The sequence below is a fragment of the Musca domestica genome, unplaced genomic scaffold (genome assembly GCF_030504385.1).
Source record: "Musca domestica strain aabys unplaced genomic scaffold, Musca_domestica.polishedcontigs.V.1.1 50, whole genome shotgun sequence".
In the NCBI taxonomy this organism is placed as follows: Eukaryota; Metazoa; Arthropoda; class Insecta; order Diptera; family Muscidae; genus Musca; species Musca domestica.
The window spans coordinates 2,169,366-2,195,961 of record NW_026712347.1 but is presented as its reverse complement, the minus strand read 5'-3'; the positions used below and the strand labels follow the sequence as shown (position 1 = coordinate 2,195,961).

The following is a 26,596-nucleotide window of genomic DNA, read 5'->3' as shown; positions in this document are numbered from 1 at the left end:
TACTACCTTAAATAACAGCTCATGATAGAGGCATGTTAATATAAAAAACACAATTATAGGAAAGGATGACAAATAAAAGTTTGGATAATCCAAAATATTGGTTTAAAAATTCTATTTCATATACCTTCCCAAATAATTGCATACTGCCTTAGAGGTTTAAATTGCTTAACATTGGTAATGGTTACGATATCATAACAACAGAGGTATTTTTCACAGGGTTGCCATATTTTGACTCTGTCTTGTCCCATCTTTATACTTCTTTGTCTTTGGTATAGACCCTAATATACGGCTACTTTCGGTATTTCTATGTTTAACGGGTTTTACAGATATTTACTTGTTTTATCTCACCCTGTAAATACCATTTAGATTTTAAGAGGATATATTTTTGTATGATAAATCTGATTAAAAATCAGGGTTAGGCATTAATCCCTAATAATGTGGGTTAATCCGTATAAACAGGTTGTATTTTAAGCGCTTTTTCCCCTTATCTATGGGATCGACAGTAAAAGTGTCTTTTTTTAAATAGCTTTTAAAATCGAAGTGGCTCTATGCTCAGAAAGTATTGGGAAATCTAAAGTTGTGCTAGGAGATAAAAAGTTAATTTTTTGTAGTTTTTATTTTACTGAATTTTGTAGCCCGATTGTGACAAAATTAAATAACCTCTAATTTAAATTCTTGTGTCTTATTTCAATTGCAGGGCGCTTCATATTTACTAAAATATTGCATTTATTACAGAACACCCTGTTGTTATATAAAATATATGCGGTTGTTGTCAATACTTGTTATTTTGTTGTTCTATCGAAAAACTGTTATACACTGTAAACAATGAAATGTAATGAAGGTAGGACATTCCAGATGGCGCTAAATGTCATGCTAGTACATCTCCCCGTATAACGACAACGTTCGCCGCTCTTAGGTATTTTGAAGCTTTCGAAGCCGGCCCAAGTCCTTGTATGGACCCGTGCAGCGACGGTACCACCTGACAAAAATGTTTGACCATATTGCGCAGTTGCAGTAGTTGTCACCCGTCATGAAGAATTTATGGTAAAATAATACAGGTAAATGCATCAACGCTTGGGAACATTGATGTGTCAATATTTTTTAAATATTTCTACAAAAATAATTATATTTATATAAGTTTCATTACAATCGGATCAATCGGATTTGTTATATTATGCATTTTTTTAGTAATTTTTACAAATTTGAGTAATTTTTCATTCCAAAATTTGATTTGGTTTCATAGTTCATTGTCCCAGCAGCTGTGGCGAAGCACCTATATTCTTATACCATGGGTAGAACCATAGTACAATAAGGAGGTAGAACAGCTTCGTAAAACTACATAAATACAGCTCTGAGGCTATGCCCGCTTCCTGTCAGAATAATTCAAAATTATATCCAACAAGTTGTTTTCATTTATTTGATATTTTTTGTTCATTTTTTTTAAAATGAGTCAAATACCTCGAAAGATGAATGAAACGCCTGGATGTTCTCTCAAAAATATGGTCCTAAGTTTTCAATCTTTCAATTCCGTGGCAAATCTTGTTAATATCATTAGGGAGCGCCCCGCAATTTAAGCTTCTTCCATTCATTGATTTTGAAAATATTTTGTTTTTATTTTTCAAAACAATAAATACATATACAAAATTGGCATAAGTCGGGCACACTTAGAAAAAAATTGTAATCAGCTGGTAGCTCTACCATACCTTTTTATTGTACCATGGGTAGAACTAAGAAGGTAATGTCATGTAATCATATTTTTACACTTTTTTCAAACTTATACATTTGACAATATATCATTGCCAAAATCTATATTCATAAATCCATTGTTTACACACAAAATTAGAGATGGGAACTGTTTTTTATGCATTGAAATTTGACAAGGTAAATTGAAGAAAATGCAGACCTGGAAATGCTAATTTGAAATGAAGTTACCTTTATTTCATTGTACCATTTGGGAATTAAAAACACATTAAAAATCCAGTGGATTTCAAATGTCATTTCCATTGAGTATACCATGGTTGAAGAATAAAGGTAGATGCTTCAACGCTTGGGCACAATAATATCTAAAACATTTTAAAGGGTTTTTGTTTTTTAAAAATAAGTAGATTTTATTTGTTTTAAAGTTTTTCACCACACAAGTAAAGCACATGTTGTTTATATGAAAGTTACCCAAATACTTCGGACGTACTAAATTTCTTTTTTTGTGTCTTGAAAATAGAAATAATACAAATAAGTGAATGTTGGTAATTGACAACAATAACAATTAGGAGATTTTTGAAATTATAAATTTTACAGCGTTTATAATTGGTAGATTTTAAGATATGGACCTGGCGAATTTAGGTAATATCATGGTAGAAGAATACAGTATATGCATCAACCCTTGGGAACATAAATATGTCAAAAAAATTTAAATTTTTTGTCAAAAATAAGTAGATTTTTATATTTTCTTATACGACGTAAATCAGAGGTTGTTCTGATATGCATTTTCAACAGTAATTTCAAATTTCAATAATTTTTCATTCAACATTTTCAATTCCAAAATCTGTTTGACAGTTCATTGTTCTTGCAGCTGTGTCTATGCGACCATGGTAGAAGAATACAGGTAGTCGCATCGACACAGCGCTGGGACAATGAACTGTCAACCCGATTTTGGAACTGAAAATATTTTTTGAAATTTGTAAAAATTGTTGAAAAATGCATAACAGCATAAAACATTTAAAAAATGTTGACATATCAATGTTCCCAAGTGTAATCATATTTAAGGACGGCATCTAAACATGTAAGTTTAAGCCTCTAGTTCTATTAAACCCATTAGCATGGCAAAAATAACAAGGTGATCTCTTTTTTATTACGAATCCTTTTGACATTTATTCCATAACTTTTCAAGGAATACTAGTGCCATATTCTTAATAACAATTTAATAAAATTAAGCCGTCTGACATTGAATGAATGGAATAATTCTTCGATTTACACTCTCAGCTGTCTATTAAATGCTCCATTAGACGAAATGTTTTTTTACATATGTAATGTCAATTTTCATGTGTAGAAGTTAGACATATCGTGTGATACATACGACATTTTAGTTGTGATACACTTGGATAAAGTGCATAGGTACTTTTTCGATCACAGCGAGCCCTATTATCATCGGAATATATAATTTAATCAAAAGTGTTGTTAGTTTATTGTGTGAAAATATATAAAGTTTGCGGTAAAAATGTATCCATAAAATATTATAATTTTTATAAAATACCAAGGCATAGAGGTAAACTCATTTGCTAAATTGAATATGGCAACCTTTTTCTGACTAACTCGACTTGGTAATTTTTCAAATGACATCTATTTTTATATCTAAAATATTTTCGTATGACGAGTGGCAGATTCTACAAAAATTATAAATAATCTTTAATTTTCGACCTTCCTTAGCATATTGTTGGAATGCCAAGTTTATTTATCTGTTGTTGGGCTTAAACATATAAATTTAAAGATTTCAAACCGTTCATCTTAAGGAAACGTTTTCGGTCATGTTAGTTCTTGTGTAGGCTTGAAATAAAGATCAAATCCCTAGAATTATTCGCTACAAATTAAATTTGACAATGAAGGGACATACAATAAAAAGAATTAATCATATGATGATAAAGTACAATATAACCACAAATTATTTAGAGGAAATAATGGTACAACAAAAAGGTAAGGTAGAGCTCCCAGCTGATTACATTTATTTCTAATGGTGCCTGACTTCTGCCAATTTCGTGTATGTATTTTTTGTTATAAAAAACAGAATATTTCAATATATCAATATCAAAAGTTAATATAATTAATTACTTTGTAAGCAATTTCCTTCTATTTGAATAGAATTCGGTCACTTTTGGTCTGTGGCAAAAAAAGACTTTTTTATTTGACATTTAAATGGTAGAAGAATGCAGGTAGATGTTTTTTTCAAAAACAAGTATATTTGTATGCGTTTTCCTATACGACGTCAATCGGATCTGAATGATATGCATTTTTTTAAACAATTTTTACATATTTAAATAATGGCTGTGGGATTTGAACCGCGGACCTCTGTGTGCAGCCAACTAGAAGTTGCCGTCTCTACGTTCAGAGCCATTAACCCGTCTTCCTAAAGCAGCACTAAAACAAGTGTATGCATTGGAAGCAATGTAGTTGTTGTGGACAAAAAATCCATCACTACAAAAACAAAACGTTGCTGTGAAAAAGATCTGCCAATAGAACTTGAGTCGAACCTGGAGAATTTCTAGTGTATAATTCGCATATGCTAATTTGCAATAAGTTCGAAATATATACTACTTTCCAGAGAACGGCCCTTGTAAGCCATCATCCACATCAAATATGCCTGATGAGCCGCTTAACCAACGGCGAAACGCGTCGCATAGTGGTGAGTGTGTGATAGTGTCTATCTGGCTTTCCTTTTCACTGCAAATTTCAGATCATTAAACTCGTCTCGAAAGAGAAAACAAACACTTAAATCATAAAACATATGATCTTCGCCTTAATAAGGCAAAACTCAAAAATTCAGCCGAGCCTGGCTGTGGGATTTGAACCGCGGACCTCTGTGTGCAGCCAACTAGAAGTTGCCGTCTCTACGTTCAGAGCCATTAACCCGTCTTCCTAAAGCAGCACTAAAACAAGTGTATGCATTGGAAGCAATGTAGTTGTTGTGGACAAAAAATCCATCACTACAAAAACAAAACGTTGCTGTGAAAAAGATCTGCCAATAGAACTTGAGTCGAACCTGGAGAATTTCTAGTGTATAATTCGCATATGCTAATTTGCAATAAGTTCGAAATATATACTACTTTCCAGAGAACGGCCCTTGTAAGCCATCATCCACATCAAATATGCCTGATGAGCCGCTTAACCAACGGCGAAACGCGTCGCATAGTGGTGAGTGTGTGATAGTGTCTATCTGGCTTTCCTTTTCACTGCAAATTTCAGATCATTAAGCTCGTCTCGAAAGAGAAAACAAACACTTAAATCATAAAACATATGATCTTCGCCTTAATAAGGCAAAACTCAATAATTTTTCATTCAACATTTTCAATTCTAAAATCGGATTGACAGTTCATTGTACCAGCAGCTGTGTCGATGCGACTACCTGTATTCTTCTACCATGAGTTACCCTCGTTATCAGGATTTAATGCTTCATCCAGATTTACTATGTAAAAATTGATATTTTGCAACCCGTTTTATTTTAGATCCGTTGGAAATCTACATACAAAATATTACTTGTTTACCCACGCTCTTTTATTCTTTTACGAAAAAGGCCGTCAAAAAAGCATTTTATGTATTCTCACCATAAGTCTTTAATCTAAACACTCAATAAATTTAAAGTGTTGCCATGTCAAATTATTTTAAATGAAGTACGCAATAATGATGCGACGGTGTCAACTGTACTTGCCAATCATGAAGTTTTCTGCGCCACTAGTGTTGCCAACACAACACCACATGTCAGGGGTTGCTGCTACCTCGTGCTGCTTTTAACAACACTGATGTCAAACTCAGTACGAAAAAAATCAACCCTAACAAAAATGGCTAACGCCAAAAAATTCAGCAATTTTATTGTTTGGCGAATAAAAATATTTTCGAAATAATTTACAGCTATTACAAAGCTCAGAATTTAATGAATTTATGGAAAATATCAAATTTGAAATACGCCAAACCGATTGAAATACAATTTAAGAGCCCACAAGTTGTTGAAACGAGAAAAATAAGTGATTTAATCTTGCAAATCCATTCACGGTTCGTCGTCGCGTGTGTTTCGCAGTGAAAGAAGAAAAAAGTGTGCTCATAGCCCAAAGAATTCTAACAAAAGTTTTGGAAAATCATTGTGTTCTTTGGCAAAGAAACAACGCAAAACAAGAAATTGATGTTGAGTGGAATATTTGCTGAATAATTTTTATGGAATTTTATGGGCAAATATTGCCGGATTAAAGATAGTTGTGAAATTCTTGATAAAACGGGCATATCGTGAAGAAAAAATATTCTGGCTGGCTGGCTGCGATTAAATAAGAGGGTGGTGTCTCTCCTCTAACGCAGAGCGCGCGCGGCTGTCCATAGCCTGTCTCTGCCTGCCTGCCTGTTCTTTCGCTTCGTTGAGACTCCGCTGGCCTGGCGAGACACAATATATTTCGGGCTCGTTGACGCGCAGTACTCGTTTGATGGTGGTCTCATTCAGTTGGTAGTTGGTCTGCAAACGTCAGTCAGTGTGTGCGGATTCGGAACAGCAGCAGACCAGGCAATTGATAAAACGCCGTAAATCGTGCCGTGCCAACAACAGCTTGTCTCACAAGCTGTTCGGCGACCACCACGCGGTGGACAAGACACCAAGAAAGTAGAAAACCCATCTGTTAAAACAGAACACGTTAATGTTACCAACAAAGGTTAAACAAATAGTGGATGGTGCCTGGAGTAAATATCAGCATCATCTTGTACAGCAACAACAAACGGATAATATATTTAAACGAGGAATTTGTTTTCCCAGCCAATAAACGGAAATAAACCAAGCGTATAATAAGGAGGTAATTATTTTTGTCGTATCAAAAAAAAAAAACAAAAAACAGATCGATACCAATATTTAGTAAATATTGTTTTTAATAACAAAATAATTTGTGCCCGGTTGTTAATGTTTTTGATATTGGTTACAAAAAAGGCGCGTGTTTTTATTTTGTGTGTACCAAGTCGGCAGTGTCCTGTTGTTGTTGTGTTTTTTGTTTTCTTTTTTTATTTGCCCTAGACAACTGAGAGAATGTGTGTGTGTGTAAATACGATGTCGGTGGCGACGACAATGGGTCTTTGCATTTGAATGATTATGTGTGTGTGTGTTGTTGAGTTTATGTTTTACCAGGGAGATTGTGGTTGTGCAATTGTTGTTATTATGTCGTGTTTTTCCCAGCACACATTCTACTGTCTCTCTTGCTCTGTTTACCTGTACGAAACGTGTTTTGTTGACTCTGATGGCCAGCTGATATTTTGCATTTGCCAGAAATGTTTTAACCATAAACGGATTTATCACAAATTGTTTATTCTTTTGAAAGAAAGGTAGAAGAAAAGAAAGGTGCACAATTTGCGAGATAAGATATGTAAGGCCCACATCAGTCTCCCAAAGTAAAACCCGTAAACTCATTCAGTTGTGACATGGTATTCATTTGAGGTTGGTGTGCTGATAAATAGCAAATAAAAAATTGTCTATATAGGTGATTAATTTGAAAGTTAAACAAGAACAAAATATGATATAGTTTTTGGAAAGTTGATTTGTTGCTTGCATTAGTGGTGTCTCTAATAGAGCGGTGAGTCCCCCAATTATTAAGGTACATAGGAATTAGGAGATAGTATTTGTTTGAAAATTTGAAATATCTCGTTATTTGTTGGACCACTTTTTGTGTCGTGGATAATTGGGAATATTAACAGAATTAGTTTTAGACGCCCGAAGATGCATATCTCTGAATCAAAACAATGTGTGTAAAACACTGAGAAAATATCAAGAAATCCTACCAAATTTTGATGTCCATACCTGTATTAAAATAGACTTTCATATAAAAATTTTTTTGTTAAAATCGGGAACGTGTCTTGACTTGAAGCAAAGTCAAGGTTTGCCTAAAAATGTTAGCGAATAAAATAAACAATTAAGGGATAACGCGATTTTTTACGCATTTATATTTATAGAGCACAAATTATGGTACTTATATCCAGGGAATAGGTTAACATATTTTTTCGTCCAATAAATAATTGTAGAAGGACACTTGTCTTTGGAAGCTCTCCTTTTCGTGGGAAATACAGGGTGAGATAAACAAAAACTGCAACAAAGTCAAAGGTCATAACTTTTAAATTTTTTTAAATTTTATTGAATGAAAGCAAAAAAAATCCCAAAAAGCATCACATTTTAGAATATATTTAGATTTGTTCGAATTGGTCACCTTTGGCACGAATTATAGCCTTCAAACTGACAATGAAACGGTCGCACGCTGCCCAAATGTTGGTCTGCGGTGTAAGTTCTTGCACTTGTTGGAATTTCAATGGCTTTACTCCGAGCTCATTTTTCAATGTTTGCGAATGGAATATTGCGATATGTTCTGCTCACGAGTCAGTTTTCGGCCACTGCGACGCGGGTTTCGATCAAGACGCTTCTTTACTTTTCGAACCATTTCTGCTGATGCTGCTGTTTTCTTCCGTCCACTTCCTTGACGTCGGGCTATGCGACCAGTATCACGGTAACAAGCGATGGTACGGGACACAAAAGATTTATTCACATTTAAATGCTGGAGTGCTCTAACGATAGCCACTTGTGGTTTTTTTCAGCCAAATATAAAGGAATCACACTATCACGTTGGAATACCATCACGAAAATGGAATGGAAAAATTCTTTCGCTCAGCAGCATACTACAGTGGGATAGCAAGTGGTAATTTGTTAAGATCAGACTTGGGAAGTCTTGCAGCGGTAGCGATATAGTTATAAAAATGGTGTAGGACTTGAGTACTATTTCCATACACAAATAGCTTCCAAATCGTAAATGACGCTGATTCCATCGACCAGCTTGTTTTAGATCAGAAACTTCAGCTCGGAAGACTTCACAATCATTAATCAGCATGAACAAAGGAGCATGTTATAGCAACAGGCCCCTTCTATCGTGCAAAACTTACCATTTTCCATCTTTGGTTCCTTATTAATTTTAGTTTTCCAGTATAAGCTGTTAGAGATATAGACACTATAATATTGAATATATAACCTGAAAAAGTGCTACTGCATTGTTACACATGGAACCAATTTCGAAAGGTTAGAGACATCAATTATCCCCAAAAATAGATCCTTTTTCAACACATAGGTGATTTTATTTTAATATCTGAGTTCAAAACAAGTTTTAGTTCCCCAACTGTTTAAATATACCCATCATATGACCACTTCTTCAAAAGGGATTCTCATAATCCGGTCCTCAGATTTTCGGGTAAATAAAAATCTCCTTATTCGGAAAAATAAGAAAAATTGGAAAATCTTAAAAAATATTTTTTTTTGTTTCATTCAGTGCTATTATACCGTGCAATTCATATAAAAGGCAGGTATTCTGAACCCGACTTTTAAATAATATATCTATTATTAGTCTGAAACCCTGGGAGAATCCGGCTAGAAATTAATCTAATTGATTTGCTGTGTTCTTTTAAGTGATTTCGAGTTGAGTTTAATGATTTAAGGATTCCAGTAGAAATAGAAAAGTTTGGGTGGTACCAACATTTGTCTTTCGATGTATTAACATAGTCAGTTTTTATATTCTCCACCATTCTATGGAGGGTATACTAACTTTGTCATTCCGTTTGTAACTCCTAGAAATATTTATAATAGACCCCACAAAGTTTATATATTCTGGATCAGCGTAAAATTCAAAATTCGGTCCACGTTTTCGTATAGCCCCATATAACTGTACCTCCCGATATTCTGTATTTTCATGATTTTAGCGACAGTATTTACGAAATTGTTTCAAATTTCATATTTAAAGTTCGTAATGGGCACTACAGCCTATGACAAAAAATTTCGTTAGCAGTTTCACGTCTTCGTATAGTCTCCATGCAAAAGTTTTCAATTAAGTGGTAGTTTCCCGAAGTTTTTTTTTTGAAATTTTTCAAGTTCCTTCCAAATGGTGGGGGGTATTAAAAGTTCGACCCGACCGAACTTAGTGGCTTTTTACTTATTTCAATGTAGTACCAGCTTTTCAACAAGGCGAGTTCATACGTTTCACGCCCCTCAAAATTGTATCACCAACTAAAGTCGTTGCATTTCTGTTATCTGGGTATCATTGTTTTGTATGTTTGTTGTCATTTAAGTTTCTGTGAGTGGCGTGGATGTGCATGTATTAGTAGTAGTAGTTTTTTATACAAAAAAGCGTAGAAGATAAAATAAAAGAGGAAAAAACATGTGGTGTATTGTGCTGAGTAAGTGAGTGAGTGGGTACCACAAAGGCAGGCAGGCAGGCTGCAAAGACAAAAAAGCAATGTCGTCGTCGTTTGTTTTTTTTTCACATTTTGTTATTGTTTACTTTTTGCCGCTTTCCGCATTTTTTTTTTTTTTTGTGCTCGCTCGGTTTAACAACAAACACTTTTTGGTGGCGGCTTTAAAGTTTGCCATAATTCTATTTCCCCTCTCCTCAATGTTTTTGGTTAAAACATGTGCTTTTAGCCAAATGATGGTCGCTTTTTTTTTAACAAAACATTAACAAATATTAAGTTGTGTGTTTGGAAATGCTTAAATTGTAACAATTAAAATAGTAATTGGTAAAATAATACCAAAGCCCCAGCCGTATTGTACCACGTATGTATAACATTTGTATGACTCATACACTATCTATATTATGGCCTATCTGATTTGGAGGCAAATACTTCCATATAATTATTGTTTTTGTTTTGTTTGTTTAAAGCGATTGAGGGTTAATATGCCCAGCAACATTTATATCAGATGAGGGTAAATATGTGGTTTCCTAGGTAGCATCATTTGGAACAGTCCACCTACCAACATGAACAGCGACACAAACAATAAGTGTGTTAATGTTCTGCCATATATGAATAATACCTAACAATATTAATCTATTGTTTACTCTGTAGTGATTGGAAACCGGTCGCAGTTTATTTTGAATTATAAATCGAAATTGTTTCTGGATTTCCTACATTAGGTTGAGACGAGGGTGTTTATTTTCTTATCTCATAGTGCAAAAATGGGCCTTGTGCCTCCTATATAGGAGGGATTTTTTGTCTACTTACACAACAAATACCTTTGAATGTTATTTTTAAGGAACCTTCTGGTCATTCTGTATAAAAAGTCCTTGAAATGTAAATGGGCCATGTCGGTCCACGTTTTCGTATAGCCCCCATATAACGGTACCTCCCGATATTCGACATTTTCATGATTTTAACGACATTATTTACCGGAATTATTTAAAATTTCGTATTTGAAGTTCGTAGTAGGTACTACATCCTATGACAAAAATGTTTATATGCAGGTCCAAATCTTCGTATAGCACCCATATAACGGTACCTCCAGATGGTCGGTATTTTGATTATTTCAGCAACACTATTCATCGGAACCGTTTAAAATTTCGCATTTAAAGATCTTAATAGGTACTACAACTTCTGACAAAAAAATCGTATGCATGTCAGCGTCTTCGTGTAGCCTCCATATTAAGGTGCCTGCCGATACTCCGTATTTTCATGTTTTTTCCGACATTATCCACTGTAACTGTAACAAATTTCGTATTTGGAGTTCGTAATGATTACTACAGTCTATGACAAAAATTTTCGTATGCTGGTCCACGTCTTCTTATAGTCCCCATATAACGGGTTTCATTTAACTGGTAGTTTTCGGATTTTTTTTGTTTTGAAAAATTCTAATCTCCTTTGAAATGGTGGGGTATTAAGAGTCCTGCCCCACCGAACTTTTTATTTTTATTGGATGAAAGCAAAAATGTCGGAAATGGCATCAAATTTTTGAATAAGTTTAGATTTGTTAGAATTGGCCACCTTTGGCACGAATTATGGCCTTCAAACGGCCAATGAAACCGTCACACGCTGTCCGAATGTTGTTCTGCAGTATTTTGACCCATTCCCGACAAAGCGCTTGCTTGAGGTCATCGACACTTTGGTATTTTTTAGTGCCAACCTTGCTTTCCAAAATACTCCAGACACGGATTGGTATCTGGAGATTTTGGTGGCCATTGTGGGTTGGAAATGAAGGGAGGAACCTCATTTTGTAACCATTTTTGGGTGGCGTGTGCTGAGTGCGATGGTGCTGAGTCCTGTTGGAACGTCCAAGGTCTGCGGCCAAAATGTTTGCGTGGCCAAAGCTTTAATACACCCTCCAGAATATTTTCGCGATAATATTCGGAATTTATTCTGATGCCACGGTCGATTAATACGAGCGAAGAGCGACCATCGGCTATTATGGCGGCCCACACCATCACTATGATCGGCGCTTAAGTTCTGGTAGCCAACCGAAGATACACATCTTCAGCTGACCTCTTTGGCAAGTAAACACGATCATTTTGTTTGTTTACAAACTGCTGGACAACGAATATTTTCTCCTCGGAGAAAACCAATTTCGGCAGTTCACCACTTTCGCGATAATATTCGGAATTTTTTCTGATGTCACGGTCGATAATAGGAGCGGAGAGCGACAATCGGCTATTATGGCGGACCACACCATCACCATGGTCGGCGCTAGAGTTCTGGGAGTTCTGGTAGCCAACCGAAGGTGCACGTTTTCAGCTGACCTCTTTGGCAAGAAAACACGGTCATTTTGTTTACAAACTGCTGGACAACGAATGTTTTCTCATCGGAGAAATCCAAATTCGGCAGATCACAACGTTCGGCTCTTTTGAGTCTATTTTCTTTCTGTTGCGGTGCTAGTTCTTGCACTTTTTAGAATTTCAATGGCTTTACCCCGAGCTCATTTTTAATATTTGCCGCATGGAATATTGCGATATGTTCAGCTCACGAGCCATTTTTCGATCACTGTGACGTGGGTTTCGATCAAGGCGCTTCTTTACTTTTCGAACCATTTCTACTGATGTTGCTGTTTTCTTCCGTCCACTTCCGTGACGTCGGGCTACGCTACCAGTATCACGGGAACGAGTGAAGGTACGAGACACAAAAGATTTCACATTTAAATGCTGGAGTGCTCTAACGATAGCCACTTGTTGTTTTCCAGCCAAATATAAAGAAATCACACTATCACGCTTGAATTCTACCGCGAAAAACTTTTTTCTGGAAAATTCTCACCACAATGCTTTTTTTCGCTTGTAAACAATATTATGATTTGTCACTGGAATAATTTTAACAGCTGACGCACGAGTGGCTTAGAAATGACAGCAGTCTGAAGTTGGTTGCAGTTTTTACATCTCACATATAAGAAGAGGAGCAACTGATTGCCTTTACAGGAAACCTTATTACCCTTTCCTTCTCCTTTTTATGAAATCTGAATTTTTGATTTCTAAATTTTTTCCGATTCTAATATTATCTCTCTTGTTCTTCGTTATTTCTTTTTCAGTAGAAAGCCGGAAAATTATGGAAACTCTTAATCCACCACAACCAGATACGACGACACATGTTACAGAAACCAATTTAGATTCTACATCAACACAAAACTCACCACAACATCATAGCGTAAACGATGTAGAGACCGAAGATTCAAATACACAACACTCAACTGAAGAATCACATGAAGAGGCAGAGGGGGAAATCCATTCTAAAATTGTTACAAAAGATGGTGGTCAAGAATCAAATGATGGAACAACAGCAACAACAAATATTGATGAAATCACAGGACAACATGATGTGACATCACCACAACCAACCGAATTACATGATGAACAAAAGGAAGAAGAAGAAGATAAGAAACCAGAAGTTGCGCAGGAGGGTGAACAGCCAGAACCACAGCATACTGAATCCATGGATATAAGTGGAGAAGAAGATCAGGAGGAAAATAACCAATCAAGAATCGTGGAGGAAATTCAGCAACCACCACAGGATTCAATGGATACAAGTGAAGATCATGTAGATACTACACAGAGTACTAGCATTTCACAACAGCAGGTGGAAGAAGAGAAACCGCAAGAAGCGAAACCACAATCGATCTCATGTACACAAAATGAGATCTCCATGCCACAGAAAGAGTTAGCAAACATTGATGAAGTATGTGAAGACAAAACCACAGAGGAAATTCAAAAATTTCAATACAATGATGAAGAAGAGGATGAATTACTTAAATCGGATGAAGATGAAGAGGAACAAGGTGGTAATGATGCTTCAGGTGGATCGAAAAGGGAGCCCGTTTCAATGGAACAGGAAGATGCGCTGTTAAAAAGTGATGAAGAAGAGGAAACGGAAAATGTAGAAGAAGGAAAATTCTCGCCCTCTTTTCGTACAACTCCCATGGAGCTTGATTCTACAGAAATCAGTAATACGGAAGAACAAAATGAAGTTTGTTCTGAAACTAATGAAGAGGAGCAAATTAATAAGCAAGAAGAAACGATTCAAGTAAATGAAGAAAGTGGAGGAGAGAGGTCAAGTGAAAGTATAGTTACCGAAAAATCCACACATAGAGCAAAGAAAAACAATCCAAATCATCGCATACTTTATAAATTTGATATTGACGATGATGATGATACCAGCCAAGAAAGTCAAAAGAGTAAACGCTCGAAAATTATGGAGGAAGCAATAAACTCACCCACAAGTCAATCAAGACGCACAAGCATTGAAAATAGCCTAGAAGATGATAGCAAAGAAATTGAATACTCCATACCCCTTATGAAAGAAGATCAGAAGTCGCCAATTAATTCTCCTTTGGGCAATGTAACCAAGTCTACATTAGATGAGGATGAAAATATAAGCAATCACAGCAGCCAATCGCCAACCACAGAAACATTAAGAGAAGATTCTCAAGATATTACCCAACAGGAGGAGGAAAAACCAGCTAAAGAATCAGAAGAATTTTCACAACACGAGGAAGCAATGACTACGACAGCAAAATCATCATCACCACCACCACCATCCCATACAAAAATATCATTTGTTAATGAAAGTTCAGAAACAAATGACAACATAACTTCTTCTCTAGATAAGGAAAGTTTCAAAGAAACTAAGAGCTGGAATTCATTTGACATTGCCTCCTATCTTACCAATGAACATCATGCAAAAGCGGAAGAAGAAATTGTAGATAGTGATGTTAACAAAGAGTTTCAAACACCAAAACTGAATGGTGATCATCATCATCACGAAAGCGATCATGATGATGACATGGAATGCCAAGAAGATGACGATGATGTTCGTGATGATGCCAGCAATCATAGTAGAAAAAGTATATTGCCGACTCCTTCTCCTGTGCCTTCATTGCAAGCCACTGTGACAGCGGCAAATTCATCTCCAAATTCGCCACAAAATGAAGCAACAAATGAAATATCAACTCCCATTAATTCTGCGCCGAATTCCCCACAAAACAAACAGGACGAAACAGAAATCGACAGGGAAACCTCATTATGTAGTGATGGTAATGCTGAAGTGGAAGACGATCTCTCTAAAATCAAATCTCCTATCCCATCAATACATTTGCCTCAAAATGAGGAGGCACGAATTGATTTTCACAATGAAAATAGTCAAGAGCCTGATTTCCGCCAAGAAGAAGAAGAAGGAACTCCCCATAAAAGTGATAACAGCCGTATGAGCGAATCTGAAAATGAAGACTCGGAAAATGAGACAGATTTAAAAATCCACGAAGAAACTCAAAATAATAATTTATTGGATCATGCAGAACATAAGGAGAGTTTATTTTTGAAGGAGTCGCAGCATCTGAGTCAATATCCCCAAACACTTAGGCAACTAAAACAGTATTCTCCTTCTCCCCGGCTAACACAGGCCCCTCCTAATAATCCAGATGATGAGACAAGTCGTGCTTCAATGCTTTCATCAGCATCCTATTCAACATCCTCATCGCAACAATTAGTTATTGATCATCCTATGGATGATGTTAAAGAAGAGAAAATTAAACCCCTTAAAATTTGTCTCAAGCGTAAACTTTCGTATAACAGTGATGAGGATGAGGGCAATAGCCTGGGCCCCAAACAAAAACAAATGCATTTAAATGAAGATCAGGAGGGAGAGTATCATTTCGCTACAGAGAAGACAAACGAAACAGCCGGCGTGGAAGAAAATGGAAGAGCCGATACATCATCTTACAATGAAATGTCGGAAGCTCTGCACTACAATATGAGTTTTCCCATAAAAACAGAAATCAATGACCATGAACATCATGAAAATTTGGAGCCTATGGTACAACAACAACCTGCTTTTAAATCGCTGCTATTACAGCAACTGGAGAAACCTATAATGGCTCCCAATGCCATCAATCAATCAGTGTTTGCCACATCCTTATCTCAGAGTGCGCCAATGGAGATCACATCTCCAAATGTACCTCAGACTGTTCCTCCCTTTTCACCACCCCCTAACGTGTTACTATCTGCGGTGTCAATACCTGAGCCAAGTCCCAAATGTTTAGAATCTAACAACCCACTTCCAGCCGTGATAAGGACTCCCACAACAAAGTATCTTTGTTTTAAATGTAAAACTGGAAGTTTTGCTTCTCTGGCAGCTTTGACGGAACATCAAGCACTTTGTTTGTCGCAGCACAGTTTGTTTCCCATGCCCCCAGCGCCCTCACAAGTTGCTAAAATTGCAACTCCCCCGCCGTCGTCATCAGTCTCTCCCGCCACCACCACCACCACCACGAGCTTACCCATTGAATCTAAGGCATCTGCTGTCGCCATGCCCTTGGGAGAAATGCCCGCCAATACAACGGCTCCGGTAATTAGCAAAAAACGTTTCTACAAATGTTCCAGCTGTAATACTTTCCATGAGAATTGGAATCTGTTTCTGCACATTCGGGAAATCCACAATCGCTACATGTGCATGTATTGCGTACGCTTCTTTCCCACAGCCGAGAAGTTGGCATTGCATTTAGAAATCAAACATGACCTGGAGCAAACCCATTTCAATTCGGAGGAATCTCTAAGGAAAAGTATACCACACATGGAGGGATATCCATTGGAGACGCGATTTCTTATGTGCTGTACCTGTGAACATGTTTTCAAGGAGAATGATCAATTCTCTCAACATGATTGTTCGGAATACATGAAACCCTGTGCGTTGTGTGGCCAAAAGGGACGGCACACGAATCAGTGTAAGGCACATCCGGATAGCAAGCGGTTCTCCAAACTCAAGAAGAAAAAAGAGAAGACACCATCTCCACAGAAAGCACAGAGAACGGAAAGGTATGATTACTCAATAATGGATTTTAAATATATTTTCTAATCTCATATTATTTCTTTTTTAGACCTCCTATGGATTTCAACACTCCGCCTGTATTGCCTGCAACAGCAGTTGGCTGCCAGTTCCCCATAAATCCTCCCACCACCACCACAACCAATTCCAATTTGAACTGTGATAGTGGTCGTGTTTTGCAACGACCACCAGCTCCTCCTGTCTTGCATAGCGAAGATAGCAACAGTAGCAGTAATATGGTCATCGATGAATCCTGTAATGTGAATAATCAACTTCCACCGCCACCGCCGCCACCACAACAGCAAATATCAATATCAAATGCACCTCCTGCGTTATCTAGAGAATCGTTGGTCTCCAATGACTTGCTGCAACAGCAACAGTTTAGAAACACCTCCATGGAAATTGATATACCACCAGATAGACCAGCAGTAGTAGCAACTGAAAAGATGTCAGAGGAGGACGAGCAGCAGCATGAAAGGGTGGAGAGTCCCATTAAAAAGGTGCCACCACTTAGACTTGTGGTACCCAAGTTCAAATTGCGAGTACCCAAAGAGTTTCAAAAACCTGTCGATGATGCTCTTTCGTCCTCGGAAAGTGAGGAAGCCGATGGTGATGGCGAGGAGGATAATGATGAAGAAGTGGAGGAGGAGGAGGAAGAGGAAAATACCCGCAGTAGTAATAATAATTCCCGCAACGAAACACCTGCGGAGGAAACTAATCAAAATAAGAACATGCTTAGCGAAACTACCCCTGCCAATTCTCAAGACATCGAACGGAATTCGGTTACCGAGTCGGCCACCGAAGCTGGTAACTCACAGGATGACAATGCCGAAAGTGGCAGAGAAAGTCGAGCAACACTGCATCAGTCACTATCGCAGGACGATGATGATTCATTGGATGAGCCCAATTCCAATTTGGTGCGTATCATGCAGGAGATTGAACGTACCAAGAAGGACATAAAGCGTACCAAGAAAACCTCCTTCCGCCACAATCAAAATAAGCTATTTGCGGAACCACGGCAACCTACCCTATCGCAGAGTAGTATAAGGACAGCTGATCACAATTGGTCACCAACTCCACCGGCCTCGCCCAACTCACGTTGGTTTACCCCGCGAAGAACAACTGTTTCGCAGAGCGACGAACCATTTAGCCGTCATAGATTTGGTGAAAATGAAGAATCCCTGATTAGGCACCCCAACACCAGTCAATCGGAAACGGAAGAAATTGGACAATTGCCTCAATCCGTTGTGGCCACTTCATTGATCACAACTTTGTACAAGGACAGCATTAATCCCCCGGCAACTTCAACGCAACACGTTGCTCAAGAACGACGTGATACCATTGGTAGTGATATGATGGACATTGATGAGACCATTACGGCCCAACCCACGCAGATCATTTATGGGTAGGTTGGAATTATTTAAAATGTTTCTTGTTGATATTTAATTTCTATTTTTCTCATTTTTAGGGAGGATTCAAAGCGGGCCAGTAGCTGTGATGATCACATGAACACATCCAAGGAAAGTGCCGATATTGAAACAATGGAAACCACTCAAACAACAGATAATGATGAAGAAAATCCAATGGCTAAAGAGGAAGAAGAAGAAAAAGCTATTCAAGAAGAGGAGGAAACACCTGAGGAGGAAGAGGAAGAATCAAATCTGCCCTCATCACAAAATGTGGATGAGGCACAGCAATTGGAGGATAGCGATTCCTTGCCACAAACACAAAGTACCATTACCACCACAGAGCAAAATGCTGAAGACCAGCAGCTATCGACATCTAAGCGTAGCGAAAACGCCGAAGAAGATGAAGAAGTTGACATTGATGTTTGTGATACCAAGGAACCGGATGAGACAATGACACAAAACTTGGACAATCCACAAGAGAATGAGCAGCAACAAGTACAAGTGCAGCCTATAAAATTACCACCTGCAGATGGCATTGAAGTTGCCGATGATGATACGTTGACCTTAGATTTACAGCTTGATCAACCCCTCGATAAATATGAAATCGTTGAATTCGTAAGAATTTGTTTGAAAACAGTCTACCACACCTGTCTGTACTGCAACCATGCCAGGCGCATTGCGGTGAATGGCAAAAGTTTGGTGTTGCACATGATTGCCGAACATCGCTTTACTGCCACTGTCGACAGTATAACAGCCGAGGAGCTAAAAGCTGACACTATTGTGGCCAAGCTGAAAAGTTTTCTTCCCGATTTGGAAAATCACTACTTTAATGCCAACAGCTATTGTACCCTGGGCAATGGGGCGTTCACCAAACCGTTTAATGAACGGATTTTCGAATGTTTTCAATGTCGCGTTGTGGCCGCCACCCACAAGGAGCTGTATTTGCACAATCGTAAAATGCATCTGCGTACCGCAATTCTTTGTTTTATGTGCCGTGCCAATTTCTTCAGCTTCAGTGAAATTCTTTGCCACATCTGTCCGGGGGCGCCCAACAAAGTCTCAGTGTTTGATGTCCAGTTTCGTTGCTGTTTGTGTGAGTTGGAAAATATACCCTCACCATTTCGGCTCATGGTTCATTTGCGTAAGAAACATTTTGCTTGTGATGTTTGTCTCGAAGATTGCCGGGATCAGAGTAAATTGTCCTCGCACGTTTGGAAGCATAAGCTTCATCACTTGTGTTATCGCTGTGGCATTGCCTATCGCAATAAGTTGGACATTACCAAGCATTTGTTCTGGAAACATGGTACTGAGAGCACCATATGCAAGAAATGCCTGCAAAAGAAGTGGCCTCATGTCTATCACTTTTGCATACCACCGCAAACGTTTGTCTGTGAGGTTTGCAATCTCTGCTTCTCCAAGGCCATGTATTTGAGGGTACACAAACGCGTACACTCGGGAGATTTCCGTTATCCTTGTATTGAAGACGATTGTGAAGAGAAATTCATTTCACGGAAACTATTGCTCAAACATGCAGCCATACATTTGCCACCACCACTTCCACCTGTGGAGCCAGAAAAACCTGAAGATAATAAGGAGAATATGGGCATTGAATCGAAAGACTCGGAAGTGAAAACAGAAGCTGCCTCCTCTGCTGATGTTAAACCAGATATAGTTATAAAGAAGGAACCTATGGATGTGGATGAACAGGAGGATGAGGGTGAAATGGTTAAGACGGAAAAACAAGATGAAATTGGCGACAAAAAGGAAGAAAAAGTTGCTACTGAAACGAAAACCGAGAGCACAGCAGCCAAAGAAAGTGAGGCCAAGGATGGTGATACACCACGCAAGAAACGTAAGAAGAGTAAGCGCCGCAAAGATTTGTTGGAGGACTTGAATTTTGCCGCTCCCAATCTCTCGGAAACCGATTCTAGCGGTGATGATTCTGATTCGGATTCTAAGACCAGAAGCGAAATAGATGCAATGCCTAGGGTTATGTTATCACCACCCTCAGAGGCCGAGGGTGATGAAGGTTCGAAAGCAGGGAATCTTAATCCAGATGAAACATCCCAGCCCGGAAAAGTTTTGGAGATTTGGCAGAATTTCCTTAAAAACCAACAGGGTAAACCAGGCGAAAGGGAAAAATCCGCCGAACCCAAGGAAAACAACAATGGCATCATGTATGGTCCCGTACACATTGCATTATCGGACCATGACTACTGCAAGCTATATGAACTGCCACCACCGCCTCCGCCACCTCCACCACCCAAGGAGACAATTTTCAAAAAGCCAGATATTAACAGCACTCCTGAAACATCGCCCGTAAAACAAAGGAAACAAAGTAAATCGCCCAGGCGAACATCCAGAAGATCGGATGCTTCCTCCTCATCCAGTGATTCAAGCTCTGATTCTGATTCCAGTTGCTCTTGTGGCTCGAATTGCTCTTGCTCATCTTCCAATTCTGGATCTTCCTCCTCCTCATCGTCATCTGAAGAAACAGATTCGTCTGCAGCTTCCAATGCATCCGTTAAAAAGAGACATCGCAAAAAGTCTGAACGTGATCGCATGCGTAAACAAAGTGAAAGTGCATCGCCACTCAAACAGGCGAACAAACATTCCACTCACGATGTAGTGAATATCGACGATGAAGAGGATCAACAGAAACTTGAAGAAGCACGGCCACCTTCACCGCCCAAAGAACCCCTAATCTATGAGAGTGATTTGGAAACGAATGAATCGGAAACAGATGAAGAGTTCTACGATGAACATCCACAAAAATTGGCAACCGAGCTATTGGCTCAAAAGAGAGCCCAGTTAATGGCTCAGACTAGATTGTCGCCATCGCACAACTTTGATATTGTGGAAAATAGTCGTCCTTCAACGCCATCGCTGCCCGAAGAGGTGGCCTCCAATGAAAGGCCCAAAATCAAGGTTAAAAAGAAGAAACGTGATCGCAAATCCTCTTGCAAAGGTGGCCACAGTCATGCCACCGAATCAAATGCGCCGGCGCTTGTTCCTCCTCATCCAGAATATCCAAACTTGACAGCTCAAGAACAGTCCAACACAAATGCAGCTGCTGCCATTACGCAAGCTTCTTTGATAAATCCAGCCATAGATGTGTTACCCCCATCTGTGGCTCCTGTTTATCCAACACATCCGAATATGGTGACGGCACAAAATATTTACGCACCACCTCCACCGGTGCTAATGCACTCCAGTGAACAGCCATTGACTCCAAGGCCAATAACAATGCCACCTTATGGTGGGGCTAGCGGCGCTGCCCATCATCGCATGAGCGAAGGCAGCAGTTGCTCCGACGTTGATGGCTCACTGAAACGTTCCAAGCGTGCCAGAAGACCCAACAAATTCTATGGTTACACCAGTGATGATGAAAATATTGTTAATGGACCACCCTTGATGATTGGTTCGCGGGCCTTCAAGCCGCAGCCACCTCCCCAGCTAACATGGCGCAAAGAAGATCTCCCAACGCCCTCGAAAAGTATACTCAACAATAAAAACAAAAGCCATAAAACACCAAAAACCCCAGCCAATGCGGCAAACAATTTGTTTGGTGGCAATAGCAGTTTCACCGGCACTTCTAGTGGTAAAAAGAGGTCACGCTTGTCATTGGCCGGCGGCGATAAGTCAGCACGCAAAAGGCCCTCCAAGAAAAAAGGAGAGGGAAAACTTCCACCCATACCTACGCTAAAAATCAGACCCTCTGAAATTGGTCTTAATACCACGCGAAACCATGAAGCACCCAAAGTGGACCACTACAATACCTCGGACACCAGTAGTGACGATGATGAGGATGATGACAACACAACAGCGCCCACATTGCATACACCTACATCGTCGTCGAAGAGCTTCAAGCCCAAGATTAAGTTTGTTAATAATGCTGCAGCAGCAGCGGCAGCACCCATCTTGCCCTCACAACCACCTCGACCACCATCTCCACAGACTAAGGCTTTCAATCACAAAATACCACCTGCCCTTTTGCCAAATCCCGACTTTGCAACGCTGCAATACTTTAAGGCCAACAATATACGTTATCCCATTCGGCCACCGGCTGGAGCTAGACAGGCCCGCGAAGGTGAATCGGTTTATTGCTATTGTCGTTGTCCCTACGACGAAGTTTCCGAAATGATAGCCTGTGATGGTGAGAACTGTCTCATTGAATGGTTTCACTTTGAGTGTGTGGGCATTATGGTGGCTCCACAGGGTAAATGGTTTTGTGCCGAATGTCGTCCGAAATATTCAGAGGAGCTGTACCCGACAACGGCCATTGGGCACAACAGTAATGTTTAGTATCATTGCGGAATATTGATGGTACTTGGTGTAAATATTCTATTCTATTTATCTTTCAAAGCTCTCTGTCCTCACTCAATCTCTTAGTGTAACCTGTAAATAATCAGTCGTCTATCATCTACCTCTTTCCTAGATACCCTCCACCTCTCGCTTCTTTCCTCTATTTAATTATTAATTCCGTGTATCTCTTATGAAACATAAATGTCATGGCTCAATATGTAAACAAAACAAAAAGAAGTAGTAGAAGAAGAAAAAGATAGTACCACCCGACATAGGGGGATTTTCATGAGAAAATAACTAAAAATCGCCAAAATACGCTTATTATGATATGATAAATGAGAAAAAAAAAAAAGAAAAACAGAATTAAATAGGTTCTTTACTAATTCTACAATTACAGACTTGGTTTAGCTTAAATTTTTACAAAAACGGAAATATTTTTTTAAAAATTAAACATGAAGAAATGTAACTTGATTCGGAAAAAATATGGAGATATAATCACTACATTTAAATGAAACATAGAAAAGAAACACTTCAAACAACTCTGGGATATAGAAGTTTTGTTCATAATTTTATTTAAACAAAAAAATAAAATTAATTTTCATAAAAGAAGATAAATTTAAAACAAAACCATGAAATATATAATAAGCTTCGATACATATATATAAAAAGGAAAACAAGACCTCTGTAAATATGTTTAAATTTAAACAATATTTAATTTACCCACAAAAAAAAGAAAGAAAAAATCGGCGGGATATTACATCAAATGTAATATTTTGTTTAATATTATTTTTTATTATTTTTTAATTTTCTTTTTTTTATTATTAAGTTTTCATATTTTAAGATTTTGTTAAGCATCTCTCACTCTCACTGTGCATAACATTCTCCTTAGATTATGTTTTGTGTAAAATTTAAAAACTGAAAACATTATTCATATTCTTTCTTCAATCGTTTCAAATTTCGATTATTTTGATTGAATATGATTTTTTATTGTTTTCTTTTTCTTTTTTTTTAAGAAATACACACTTACCCAACATATAAATATATAGATACGTATTATGTTATAATTCTTCTATTTTCCTTTAAATAATCCATGTGTATATTATAAACATTATGCTCCCCTCCCTCTTAACTTTAAATCATATAAATTTAGAAATACATAATATTATTATAACTTTATAAATTTATTCGTAATCGATTACAATTACAAATAATAATGCTATCAAGCTAAAATATAATTTAACAACAGGCAAAACAACACAAACAAATATATAAATGGTATAAATATGCAAATAGTTCTTTGCATAATTCTTTCATTATATGAAAACATAATAAAGCTGTGTTTTATTTAATTCTGCAAATTAATTTGGGGAATATTTTAAAGGGATGGAGACAAGGAAAAAAAAAAACAAATTAGGGGAAGAGTATTTGTGGAGGAGTCAAATTTATAATTATTTTCACAGATAAGATGGTTGCAACCATGGAACAATAATTTCCAAGATAGGGCAGAGCAACCACCTGAATACCAATTATTTCTTTGGTAATCTTTTAATGTAAAATCATGTATACAGTTGTACGATGTGTGTGTATGCATTGTCTTGAATAATAAACAAAATAATTTTGAAAATTTTCAAAATTAAATTTATATCCACAGCTTATGGTGAGAATAAATGATGGCGCTTTGGGATGAAAAAAGAATTTAAATCGTATTAGGAGCCTGTTTTTGTGAATAAATCCGTCATAGCCACCACATAGCGACAAATTCCTCTTTTAGAAAATGGACCGGGTCGAAAACGATAAATTTTTAAATATTTTAATAGCATTTCGCATGAAAATCTAATTTTTGTCCATTGGGTAGGTGACCCCGTTATATGGACTGAACAAACGAGAACCTACTTAGACCATTTTCTGGAACGATCTATTGTCAGTTTGAAATCAAAATACTAAAGAGTTGAAGGTCCCGTCATATGGGGGTTATAGTAAAACTTGGACCTACTTAGAAAATGTTCAGCCACGACCCATGACGAATCCTAAATTGCCAATTTCAAATAAGTGTGTTACAATCGTGAAAACACCGGGATGCACCATATGTATCAAGTATATGGAATGGAATTCCGTAATTAGCTTCTACAGAAAACGAATTTTTTTCGGAAATGGGGTTTTTCGAAAACTTGTAAAAATTTTAAAATACTTTGTTAAACGCTTTAAAATAATAAGTAAAAAAGCTGCTAATCACCCTTATCGCGTAGAAATTGTGAATATTTGTTCGCATGACAATTGTGAATCCCCATTCCCAAAATTAATATAATTATAATTTCTTTTTGTGAACTTTTGTAAAAAAAAGTACATGATTGCATTTTTTGGAATGGTGAATTTTTTTGGGAAAATTTGTTACGCGATAAGGGTGAATACCCTCCACCATTTGGAACGAATTTGGAAAATTTTCAAAAAAAAAATAAAATCCATTAAAAATTCTGTTAAAATCTTAAAAGTTCCGAATGTAGCCGTTATATTAGGGTCTAAATAATCAAAATTCCGAATATTGGGAGGTACCGTTATATGAGGGCTATACGAAGACGTGGACCTGCACAGACAATTTTCTGTCATAGGCTGTAGTATCCATTACGAACCTCAAATACACCTAAGTCTGTTTTTACACGGCAGATTGGTTCCAGAAGAAGCCGTGTAAAAAAAAAACGTGTAAAAAAGACATTGATCTTATACAAAAATGGGTGATTTGTTCCTAATCTCTAAAACCTATTAAAATTAGTGAAAAACAAGAATTTTTATTTTTTTCTTTACCAAACACGTCTTATTGCATTAACAGTTCACAAAATATTAACACGTTTCAATTGCTCTGACCAGTAAATTTTATTGTATGCACATAGTGCTATTCACATTTGCTTTGACCAGTAAAAATTGTTTGTACGCGCTAAAGGGGAATTCACTTAAATCTTTAAGCTAGTGTTCGCAAACTATCGATACTATCGATGGTTTCAGACTTTTTTCTTTCATAAATACTTTTTTGTGATATGAACATACTTCGCAAAAATTAAATTTGACAAAAAAATTTAAGTACATAAAATTTCAAATCGTGCTAAATGGAATAAAATCGTGTAAATAAATTAAAAGTATTCAATTTTCAAACCGTGTTATATCAAAACCGTGTACAAAAAGACCGTGTAAAAACAGACTTAGGTGTACCAAATTTGAAACAATTCAGGTGAATAATATCGCTAAAGTCATCAAAATACCGAATATCGGAAGGTACCATTATATGGGGGGCAGTACGAAGGCATGGACCTGCACGGGCAATATTTTGTCTTAGGCTGTAGTATCCATTACGAACTTCAAATACCAATTTTGAATCAATTCCGGTGAATAATGTCGCTAAAATCATCAAAATACCGAATATCGGGAGGTACCGTTATATGGGGTCTATGCGAAGACGTGGACCTGCACAGACAATTTTCTGTCTTAGGGTGTAGTATCCATTTTGAACTTCAAGTACCAAATTTGAAACAAACCCCGTGAATAATGTCGTTAAAATCATCAAAATACCGAATATCGGGAGGTACCGTTATATGGGGGCTATACGAAGACATGGACTTGCACAGACAATTTTCTATCTTAGACTGTAGTATTCATTACGAACTTCAAATACCAATTTTGAAACAATTTCGGTGAATAATGTCGATAAAATCATCAAAATACCGAATATAGGGAGGTACTGATATATGGGTACTATACGAAGACCTGGACCCGCACAGACAATTTTCTGTCACAGTTCCTACAACAAACTTCAAATACCAAATTTGAAACAATTCCCGTGGATAATGTCGTTAAAATCATCAAAATACCGAATATCGGGAGGTACAGTTATATGGGGGCTATACGAAGACGTGGACCTACATGGCCCAATTACGAACTTAACCTGCCTACTGGAAAAATAAACATGTGTGCAAAATTTTAGCCATCTATCTCAATTCATTCGAAAGATAGCGTGATTACAACAGACAAACAGACGGACATCGCTAAATCGACTTAGAATTTTACGCTGA

At 37.5% G+C, this 26,596-nt stretch overlaps 1 protein-coding gene across 2 annotated transcripts; it reads left to right on the top strand.

Annotated features, from left to right (window-relative positions):
* The first annotated feature begins 5,513 nt into the window (after positions 1-5,513).
* On the top strand, positions 5,514-23,453 carry LOC101897917 (uncharacterized). Of its 2 annotated transcripts, none has more exons than XM_005184382.4 (4): positions 5,514-6,536; positions 13,043-16,814; positions 16,877-18,229; positions 18,293-23,453. In XM_005184382.4, the coding sequence occupies exons 2-4, from the start codon at positions 13,057-13,059 to the stop codon at positions 22,536-22,538; spliced, it is 9,357 nt and encodes a 3,118-aa protein (XP_005184439.2). In that variant the 5' UTR covers positions 5,514-6,536; positions 13,043-13,056; the 3' UTR covers positions 22,539-23,453. The 2 variants fall into 2 exon arrangements, with proteins under 2 accessions (XP_005184439.2, XP_005184438.2); XM_005184381.4 differs by having other exon boundaries at positions 13,040-16,814.
* The last annotated feature ends 3,143 nt before the right edge of the window (positions 23,454-26,596 follow it).

Excerpts from the sequence above, each read along its gene's own strand:
- LOC101897917 (XM_005184382.4), top strand. The coding sequence starts at position 13,057 with ATGGAAACTCTTAATCCACCACAACCAGATACGACGACACATGTTACA. Across the intron at positions 16,815-16,876 it reads AAAGCACAGAGAACGGAAAG|ACCTCCTATGGATTTCAACA; the intron begins GTATGATTACTC and ends TTTCTTTTTTAG. Across the intron at positions 18,230-18,292 it reads CCCACGCAGATCATTTATGG|GGAGGATTCAAAGCGGGCCA; the intron begins GTAGGTTGGAAT and ends TCTCATTTTTAG.